Source organism: Limulus polyphemus, unplaced genomic scaffold (assembly GCF_000517525.1).
Source record: "Limulus polyphemus unplaced genomic scaffold, Limulus_polyphemus-2.1.2 Scaffold277, whole genome shotgun sequence".
Taxonomy (NCBI): Eukaryota; Metazoa; Arthropoda; class Merostomata; order Xiphosura; family Limulidae; genus Limulus; species Limulus polyphemus.
Genome location: NW_013665887.1, coordinates 662,704 through 674,099, shown reverse-complemented (window position 1 = coordinate 674,099; position 11,396 = coordinate 662,704). Strand labels below are relative to the sequence as shown.

Here is an 11,396-nt window from a genome sequence, read left to right as displayed (position 1 = left end):
GGGTTAGTTTGTACTTTCCTTCGTAGTTAGGTAGTAGGTAACCTAACGAAGTAATACGACCTTACTTAGTGCAGCTTGCTACTTAAAAAAAGAAAGAGAGAGAGAGAAGAAAAGGGTATTTCAAAGTAGTAAACAAAATTTCTGTTTGTATTTTACTATTGACCAAGAAACAGTAAAGTCTAAGTTGTCAAAAACAACTTATCAATTACTGTACTGTTTTATACAATTTGTAGGTGAAAAGAAAAAAATACTTAATGTTTACTGGGGTCAGAGTGTACATCTTGCATGTGCCGTGCATGTGGAAGAAATGAAGACGTTAGATTTTGGTTCCATTGAGTGGGTGCTCTACAGTCGAGACAAAGGCAAGGTCTTGTTGAACCAGCAGCAGGATAAATACATCATCACATCTGACAAAGGGTTGGTAATCATGTCTGTAACTCATCGGGATAATGGACGTTATGAATGTAAATTTGGACCCCACACTCTTTGTAGCTACAATGTTACAGTAGATTCAAGTAAGTATTCACTATTATACAGAAAAAAAATACTATTGTGATGTTCCACAATACAAAACATAAAATTGCATAAAATGATTTTCATGGCACACCTGAATACACAGTTTTATGGAATTGGTCTTCAAATATGTATATGTTATTATTATTATTATTATTTTTTGCTGATACTGCAGTATTAAAAGTTCTTTTGTCTAAAGTTTGCTTCCACAAATCAGAAGGAATTAGAAAGAAATACAATTTTCACAGAAATCATTTTCTGATAATAAGTTAGTCTGTAAGGATTTTTGTGTTATAAGAATCTGTGTTTAAAATGTATGTTCCTTAAACTACAGAAACTTGCACTCCTCCTACTGAGCTGGACTATAAGCAGATCTACTCTAACTGGTGTCGAGAATTTGAAAAGTACAAGTTGGCTATGAATACCTGGCAGCACAAGCAAAATGTATGTATATTATCAGTTGCAACAATAATTTTTTTAAAGAGCAAAATAATATATGAATTTTAGTAGTTTTTCCAATAGTGTTGCCTTGAAATCATATAGAATCTTTAACAGATTCAAGCGTAATGTTGTAGAGTATTGTGTTTAGCCTTGAAATCATATAGAATCTTTAACAGATTCAAGTGTAATGTTGTAGAGTATAGTGTTTAGCCTTGAAATTATATAGAATATTTAACAGATTCAAGTGTATTGTTGTTGAGTATTGTAGAATGCCAGTGATAAATAACACCAATAACATTAATGGTTATTAGATATTTATAACCAGACATCTACCTTTGTGAATGTTTTGGATTGTTATAACATGTGACATTTTTCAGAAAAAGTGTCAGGATGTAAGTGCAAATCTCATGTATAAGCTAAATTTTTTAGATTACATTGAATGGTGTTTGAGTCAGAGGTATTAATCAACTTTTTTTTAAAGATTATTCTTACAAAAATGGATTAGGTAATATTGAAAAAAGTCTTAATGGGTAAAATTTCAGCAGATTTTCCTTATTGAACTATTTTTGATTTTAAACAGTTGCCCCCCAGTGGCACAATGGTAAGTCTGCAGACTTATAATGCTAGAAACTGGGTTTCAATACCCTAGGTAGACAGAGCACAGATAGCCTATTGTGTAGCTTTGTGTTTGACTTCAAACCAAAAAAAAACAAATTGTAAACAATTTTTTCCAAAATTAAGTTAAGGTATCATCTTAGAAATACAGAAGCATTATAAAATATGTAACAGTTAAAAGGTGAATTTTCTACATTTTTTATTTGTTGTTATTGTAGCTACATATATAGAGAAACAATAACAGCACAGTCATCACAGAATTATTTGTTATAATTACTGTTCTTTCTGTATTGAGGTAATAGTTCTATTTATTTTTATTTCTCAGAAGTGTCAAGCTCATCCAAATGATGTGATCTACAGTAGATCTCCCTCGGTCTGAAACTAGCATATTGACTTTAAGATACATCCTAGCCAGACTTGTGTGGATTACCCACTAATTTGCACCTAAAGTTTTGATACTGTGTATTTTCTAACCATATTATGCATGGTTATAGTGTGTGTTGGACCAGTGATAAGTTTTGACATCTTGTGATCTTTGAATCTTAGAGAAAATGTTTATTGTATGCATATGTGTCTGTACATATATATATGCTTAGAATGGCTATGATTTTAAAAGTGGACAACTGTTTTGTGCATTCCAAGTAGTTGTTGGGGCTGTGTTTAGTGTCCGCTAGACCCAATATACTGAAAAGTCATTCCTTCTTTATGGTGGGTTTTGGATAACTATATATAAGTGTTTGAGTTTTGCCAAAACTATAAAATAAATTGTAATTTTTTAAAGTTACAACTAACTTTTGGAGACTGATAACTTCATTATCCTTGCAACCAATTAACATACAACAAAGAACTGATTTCTAACAATTAACAAAAAAAGACCATGTTGTTCATGTGTTTGAGGTGAATGTAACTTAAAAGTTTGTAAAATTTTGGAAAATAGTTTTGGTAATTAATCACATCTTCACTGTTCTTATTGTTTGTGGCTTCTTAATCACCTTGTATTTTACAGTAAGAAAGTATTTTGTTTTACATATGTTATAATTTATACATTTCATTTGAAGCTCTTGTTTTCTCCATCTTTTGTAGTGTAGTTTATTTATCTAACTCGTATATGACTGGTGCATTGACATTTCCGGACTAAATTAATAACAGACCAATGTTAAGGTGACGTGCTGATGAGGAAAGTACCTTCTTCTTAGTGTCACTTGTAAAGCATGGGTTTTCTAGTATAAGCTGGCACATTAAGAACATTTCTTTATGCTTTTATTTGTGTTTGTTTTGAAAACTAAAACAGAAAAAATCAAACTTTAAAAGTCATTGATAACTGGAATTACAGTACTTTTTTTTTTCTTGAGATTTTAACTTTCATATTTTAAAATTTTTTTCCCTCTTAAATTGTTACATTATGTATCACACTATGTTGTAAAATGTGCCAATAATTAATGTTAAAAAATATGAAAATATTTCTGTTGAAACTTTAAATATTGTTGCATACCTGCTTGTTTGTTAATTTCCGGTGTAAATTCTTTCTGAGAAACTTCAGCGATACAAGTCCTTTCTTGATTAACCCAGTTTATTCTTCCTCGATACAAACTTTTAATACACCGTAATTTCACAATGAGTACGTACCTCGTCACTCTAAACTAACTATATGCTATAAATTACAGTGATTCAAACACTTTACTTACGGTGCCTACTGTTCGCTTGACTCAGTTATCTATCTGCCGCTTGCTTTCTTTGCCAGGCTTATATATACTAAAAAAGAGGGCATCTAGATCACACTCGAGCTGGTGGGCAAATTCATGATCCTTCGAGAAACTCCAGAGTGCATGCTCCCAGCATCGAGTGACTTCCACTGTCATAACAATATACACTTTCTTGTACTTATTCTTTAAAAAAATGCCTTTAATGTTATTATTATGTTTGACTATTTTTACAATCCTTATATAAGATAAACTTACATACCTTATTTTAAGAAATTAGTATAAAGAGCCTTGATTATAAAATTTTAATAATCCTAATATAAACGGTTTTGAAAAATGGAACTGTGATTCAAGAAATGAATTTTGGATGCAGAAAGAAATATTATTTACAGAGGCATTTATCATATACTGTCATTTAGTTTCAGCCAAAAATCTGTTGAAGATTTTTGTAAAAATATTCTTAAATCATCTATAATGAAACAATTAAATAAGTATAATTTAATTAGTAGTAGTTATCTTATAAAGAAAAATAAAGTTTTCTACTCAAGGGTTATAAAGTCGAATTACTTATATGTAATTCTTGCAACTTATTTGAGAACATAAATACACAATTGCTAAACTGTTATAAACCACATGTGTGATCTAATGCATTTGTTGGTAATTTTTAAGTTTCTTTATCCAACTTTTATTTAAATGTTTAAAATTTTTGAGTCCCTATAATTTGGTTGTTATGTTACCATGTGTTATGTGCCTAAATTCATATTCATCTTGATTTCATTCCCAAAATGCAAAATTAAAAATCAGTATTATCAATTACTTTAATGTACAAAGTAAAAACAAATATTTGTTTTGCATGGTCACGTTACAGTACGTAACACTGTGAATATAGAGAATCTCAAAGGGATACTCAAAGAAACGTATTGAAAATATTGTTGAATATTGTTGTGCATATCATTCATTTAAGTGTTTTAGAAAAGACAGTAATGAAAAAGTAGTGTAAATCAGCATATTCCAAGGGGGTTAGAATTATTTTTTTCATATTAATGCTTCAGTTGAAAACTAAATCTTTTGTTTTGTGTAATATGCTGTGGAAATTTTGCACTAGTGCCAAACAGCATTTCTCACCAGAGGTTCTGCTTTTATTTGTGTAGCAGTCAATTCACCTTATAAAGTAGAATTCAAAGTGCATGTGTTTAATAATTGTTGTCAACCAAATTAAAAGATTTTTTTTTTAGTGTGCTAGATATGTTTGGTATTGTTAACAGATATACATGTTTTGAATTCTAATGTAAATAATGTCCATTTTCATACTTGGGGAAGAGCATTCTCTGACCTAAGTAATCAATTTAGTTTAATCTCTTAACTGACAGTTTTTTGGACACTAGTTGCACCACTACATGTATTTTCTGGGCTTGCTAGTTAGGGGGTTAAGTTAAGCTGTTTTATTGTGATTACAATGGTAAAAAAAATGAACCTAATATGTACATTTCTCTGAGTTAGCTGTGCCAATGAGGAAGGATATGATAATTATATATAGCTCAAGATTTGTTAGTGTTTTTAAAGAAATGTTTCTAGGCTTAAGGATTTGTGTGTGTGTGTGTGTGCAATTGCAGTCCCAGCGGCAGTATGTATACTATGGGGAGACACCCACTTATTTAGGAGTGGGTGGGCAGATTTTGGAAAAGGTAACCAAAATTAATTAACTCATATTCACTACTATTACTCATCCCTGTACATTAATTGTTAGTTATTTTAAGTATAGGTATTATTTTTAAGGCATTAAAAACCTTTTATGTCTGGGCTATTTGAAATTAATACAATCGTGCAGTGACCAGGCCCTTTACAATGAATGCAATTAACAGGTACTGAGACATACAAAGTTACTGTCAAGTAAGGATTTTTATATCAATTGCAAATCAGAAACTGGGAGGGGGAGTGCAGAATTTAAAGTGGATGGGCAAGGTGCCCCCCCCCCTAAATAGTGCATACCTTTAGGGAGTGTATGATGTTTTAATAAGTACTTGAAGTGCCGTGATTTACTTTATAATGAAAAATCTTTAACTTAAATTATACTTACATGTGTTACTGAGTCTTTACAAAACCTGCTATAACAAAACTAATGTGATTGAGCAGTACACAAGATTCCACTTAACACGTTTGAGTAATCTGATGTTCACAAAATATTTCTAATTTCCTTCTATATGCGGGGATTATGTTACAAATTTAGAAGATGTATACTTGTCTACCAAGTAGTCATTAGGTTGTATTACAAGTGGTAAAGTTTTAATATTCACATTTACCATATGGACATAATGTTCAATAATTCTGGCAAATATATAAATATGTAATAAAATCATGTTCATCTTTTTTTTTTAAATAAAATATGAGATATTAACCAGGCTTTGCTTGGTGTATCATGATAACCTGTTTTCTTTTGTATTATTAAAATGCCTTCTTTGCCCAAAGACTTATAAATTGAAGTTATTTACTATATAAATTAAACTCAATGGGTACCCATTCAAGAACAGTGATAATTTTGTATTTATATTCCCATTAAAAATGCAGTTTTTTTCCGGGTATGTCATAGTATTGCATACTGTTTGAAAATATGACTAGAAGTTCCGGAATATTTAATAATGTGAAAGAGTTAAATTATATATGGGAAATTTAATCTACAAGTGTTACTGAAATGAAAAAAAAATTTCTTTATTATATTTAATTCCAACCATTTGTAATGTGTAATGAATTATTGTCACATTCACCTTTGGTGATCTAATGTTTATATGATTTGCTTATTTAAAAGTATAAGAAGAGTTTAATAATTTTGACATAGTTAAATAGTTAAACTTCGTATAGTAAAAGTCTTGCCAGTCATTGTGAATTGAGGGATTTTGTAAGTCAATTTCTAAACAATACACCTACAATCAGTTGGAGCTGAGAACTCTGAATTTCTTATAGTTGTGTTTTTATGATGTTTTTAACAGTGAACTTTTAGCTGAATTCCATATGAAAATCATCATTTTTTCTCACAATTATAACTATTTGTATTTAAAAAAAAGGTTACATGAATTTGGTTAGGCTGCTAATTGGCCTAGCCATGATGAACATTAGTAGGCTTTGATAATATTTTAAAAATAAAAGGGGAAACAAATTTATGATTTTAAACTCAAGCACCTGATTATTTTTTGTTAAACTTTTTATTTTCTACATTACAGACCCATAATATTTATTTTTATTTGAGAATTAATTTTTATCTTGAAAGTTACTTAATTTTTAAACAATTTCTTTGGTATTTTAAAAACTCGCCTCTCTTGAGAAACAAAGTTAGAAATAAATATACTAAGTAAATTGCTTGTTATTTTAGAGAAATATTTTACAGTTAGGTTCATTTTTATATGTCTGTTATGATATTGTCAAAATATTTTTGTAAATTGTTTCAATCCTGGTACATATTTTTTTTTTAAATACTTTGTATTGGTATAGTACTATTAAAATGGCTTCCACAATGTAACCATTTTCTTTATTTAATACACATGGTAATACAATGTTTCCCATTTATAGCTGGTCATGAAAAGCAGCAATGAAGAACAAGTAAACTAATAAATATGCCAAGCAATCACTAACACTAAATTTACTTACAGTCACTACATTTACTTAATTTCATTTAGTACTGGCAAACATTCACCAGCAAAATTGACAGAACACGTGCTTCATTATACGCATAAGTTATGTGACAAACTGAAAATAATGCATAGTATAGTTAACTCTTTTTTTTCACTGAAATTACTCGAAATATTAGTATTTATTTTATTGATACTTTGCCACAGAATCTACTTTAGTACTTAATGACCCTTTTTTTGCAGTAAACAACTGACACCATACTGTACGTGTATCAGATCCATCTTTCTTGTGATTTAGAAGTTGATTAGAGAGTGAAAACAGCTCTAAAATCAGTAATGCTATTTCAACATGTATATATTTTATCTAAGTCACTGAGTGTCAACAGTTGCTTGTGAATCACTGTGATCTCATACTTGTGCCAAACATTTCTAATCATCCGTTAAACCAAAAGTGACATGGGGGACAACTTCTACTTATTTTGTACGTACTAGAATCAAACCAAAAATAGAATGGCTAAACGTAAAGGATGATCCCTGATTATTTAATATATATAAAAATAAAACCAACACTAACAGAACAGAAAATAGAGGATGACCCAAAAATATTGTGTATGTACTAGAATTAAACCAAAAGTAATGTAACGAAAGATGATGGATAACCTACAATTATTGTGTGTATATATTAGAATCAAACCAAGGTCATGTGACAAAAAGTGGTGGATGATTTCTACAGGTTGTGTGTATATACTAAAAAACAACCAAAATTAACACAGAGGATGACACAAGATTATTGTATGTATACTATAATTAAACCAAAAATTGCATGACATAACATGGAGGATGTCTCATGTTCTATCTGTAATTATTTAGTAATAGGGTAATATTACAAAATATTGACACTAGTCTATATTTATATGTACTTTAACATATAGGTGATTTGAAGCAAATATCTTTTTTTTTTGTGTGTGATTTTTATGCCAGTGAAACAAAAGCACTAGAAGTAAAAAGATTTATATTTTCAAGAATTTTTGCAACCAAAATTCATACTGCTTAAAATGGCCTCAATATTGACTGAATAACGTAATATAAATTTTTAATTCCTTTTTGCATATATTTAGAAAATTATGACTGAATAATAGGCATGATGGTGTAGGAAGATTTTGTGGTAGAAAAGAAGTTTAAAACTATACTAAAAGGAAGTATCTTTATAATTTACTCTCTTTTAATACTTGAAGTGTTATTGGTGGTTGCATAAAATATGGATTATGCTGTAAAGCACATTCAAATAGTAGTGATTTCTTTCATGCCGGAGTTATGGAAAAACTTGTGTTAGAATATTTAAAATTTTGTTTACTTCTCTCCAAACACAAACCGTGATCTGTTTTGTTATATAAGAATAAAACAATGGACCATAATTTCAGCTAAACTTTCAAGCAAGTTTTTTCAAATTCACATTTTCCTTTACCTGAAAGATACGTTTGTTTTTTTTAGCTTTATGTCAACAAGATCAGTATCGGTTGCATAGCTTGATTTTTATTCTAAGAATTTTTCCATTACATTATTTAATTATGCTATAGTTGGTAGTAGCAACTAGTTGTGAAAGACAGGTTTTAAGCCAGCACAAGTCTTTGGATTGCTGAATAGACCAGAATGGAACAAACATAAACTATTTATCTGTGTAAGAATCAGTTATGAGGGGTTCCAGAACACAACACCAGCTGATTACCAACATACAATAGAGTTAGTTGTTTTTCCCACTAGAAAATCTTATTATGATGGAACATAGTGTGTGACAAGTTCAAATCTTAAGTGGAGCTTCAAACAGCATTTTCACCTTCACACACCAAAAATTATAGTGCTGCTCTGACGAAATTTTCACTTGGAACACACTGTATACCCTCCTTGTTGATATATTTCATCACTGACTGTTTTATCCTCCTGTATACAGGATGTAAGGTACATAAGATTGACTTAATTGAGTTGGTGAAGAGATCATTGGAGAGAATATCTAATTTCCTTCTTCTACTTGCCAACAGGATAAAATATATGTAAAAAAATTATATTATTAACTAAACATGTAGATATAATTTAATCTAAACTATCATTAGTTTCATCAGTAGAAGCTTAATTTTTTGACCAATTTCCATTAACTCTGTTACTAGATAATATTTTGAAAGTATTCAGAGTAGTATTTTTTTTCCTAATAAACATGTTCTTATCGTAACAGTTTTATTATCCCACAATTAACATTTAGTAGTTTGCAAAAATTGAAAACTGATAGTTATATACATATAACCATACCTTCTTCAAAAATCATTAAAATTTATAAAATACATATTTTACAATACGTATCACTGAATTTAATTTAGAATAAAACGTGATGAGACAAGATACACGAGAAAATGTAGTTTGCCATTTTGAAAACGACCCACAGTGGCACAGACTGACAACGCTAGAAACCGGGTTGCAATAACTGTGGTGGGCGGAGCCCATTGTGTAGCTTTGTGCTAAACTGCAAACAAATAAAATTTTGAAAAATTGAATTTTTTTATTAGTTATAAATATAAAACAATTTAACAAAAAACAACATCAAAGTAGAAGTTAAGAAATTCAATACTTCTTTTATTAGTACAAGCTTAAAAAAAATCCTGGAACTTGTGCTTTTCCGTATGTGATGTCAGATAAAAGCTTTTCTTTATGATTGAATAGAAACTTTTGATCGAAGTTGGGAGAAAAAAAACAACAATATTTTCACTGAAAATCTTCAGCCAAACACGAAAATCTATTCGTATTATTAATATTTTGTAAAACGTACTACAGGATTCTGGGATTACTGAAACTTGCAAAGTGCTTTTGGTTGCAATATGTATATTCCCATTAAGCAATTAGCCCACCAGGGGCACAGCGGTATGTCTGCGTACTTGCAACACTAGAAACTGAGTTTCGATACCCGTGGTGGGCAGAGCACAGATAGCCCATTGTGTAGCTTTGTGCTTAATTACAAACAATTAACTCCAGTATTTTAAACTACGGTACTTCAGTGTTCAACAGAAGTACTTCCATTATTTTAAGATGTCCACAACTTGGTGTTGTTACGTATTACGTCACTTACTTGCTCGTACGATATGTACTATATTACATGAAATCGGGGCAGTAAGTATATGTATATATATATTTATTGAAGTTAAAGCCCATAGATGGCACCACAAAACAAGATTTTTGTTGTTTTATCAAACACGATAATTAACACATTAAGGCATAACAAACCGCACGTTAGGTTGAATATATACGAAATAAGACTGATTTATCAGAAACGTAAGTACAAACATATGTCGAACTTGAAACCATTAAGTTCATTTCGATAGTTTATTTCAGTTTTGTTGCTAAAGCTTTGTGTTCTTTACTAACGTTTGGCAGTAAGTATAAAATGTATTAAGTTTTCATCTGCATATTGGGGTTTTATTAAAACATTCTTTACATATATACTCAGGAAAGATTGATCTGATGAAAACCACGTTTCTTGTTATTCAATGAATGTGTTATATTTAATGCTTGTATTATACATAAGGGCTAAAAATGTTCATGTTGAATAAAATTGTCATATACATATGCTGAATGAATAAAGAAAGAATTGTGTTCCTCATTGTCCGGGGGGCGGGGGGCGGACGCCCATGAACTTCATAGGCGATGAAACATATTTTAACTTTTATTAGGGAGGGGCTACTTATTTGCTATGTTAACTGTGACCATTAAATTAAAAACTGAAACAGTCAAAATTGGGAGGGCATGTTTCCCCAGTGTCACCCCTCGGAAGGTTCCGCTGTTAATGAAAATGTTTGCACATTTCGACTCTTTTAGTACGAGAGCCTCACAAATTTCTTGACACAAAGATTTAACACTGATTTTGTTTGTTTATCTGCTTGTCTTAGAGCAAAGCCACATTGGGCTATCTGTTGTGTTCACTGCAGGGAACCAAACACCGTATTTTAGCGTTGTAAGTACTTAAACTTACCACTGTCCCACCGGGAGATTTTAACATTGGTGATTTAATTTAAAAACAAAACACGCCAAAACTTTTTAAAAAGACGGTAAAAGCAGATAGGCAAAACAAAACACGCTGAAGCTTTTTAAAAAGACTGTAAAAGCAGATAGGCAAAACAAAACACGCTGAAGCTTTTTAAAAAGACTGTAAAAGCAGATAGGCAAAACAAAACACACTGAGGCTTTTTAAAAAGACTGTAAAAGCAGATAGGCAAAACAAAATACGCCGAAGCTTTTTAAAAAGATGGTAAAAGCAGATAGGCAAAACAAAACACACTGAGGCTTTTTAAAAAGACTGTAAAAGCAGATAGGCAAAACAAATACGCCGAAGCTTTTTAAAAAGACTGTAAAAGCAGATAGGCAAAACAAAATACGCCGAAGCTTTTTAAAAAGACGGTAAAAGCAGATAGGCAAAACAAATACGCCGAAGCTTTTAAAAAGACTGTAAAAGCAAGGTAGGACAAAA

The 11,396-nt window shown here is 30.5% G+C and overlaps 1 protein-coding gene across 3 annotated transcripts in view; it reads left to right on the top strand.

Moving 5' to 3' along the window:
* LOC106456979 (semaphorin-2A-like) overlaps positions 1 to 2,152 on the top strand; it is an 80,316-nt gene extending 78,164 nt beyond the window's left edge. For all 3 annotated transcript variants that reach the window (XM_022382786.1, XM_013916361.2, XM_022382785.1), the window contains exons 16-18: positions 234 to 515; positions 848 to 957; positions 1,895 to 2,152. In XM_022382786.1, the coding sequence (XP_022238494.1) occupies positions 234 to 515; positions 848 to 957; positions 1,895 to 1,948 (446 nt within the window). In that variant the 3' untranslated portion in view covers positions 1,949 to 2,152. The remainder of the gene's footprint in view (positions 1 to 233; positions 516 to 847; positions 958 to 1,894) is intronic.
* The last annotated feature ends 9,244 nt before the right edge of the window (positions 2,153 to 11,396 follow it).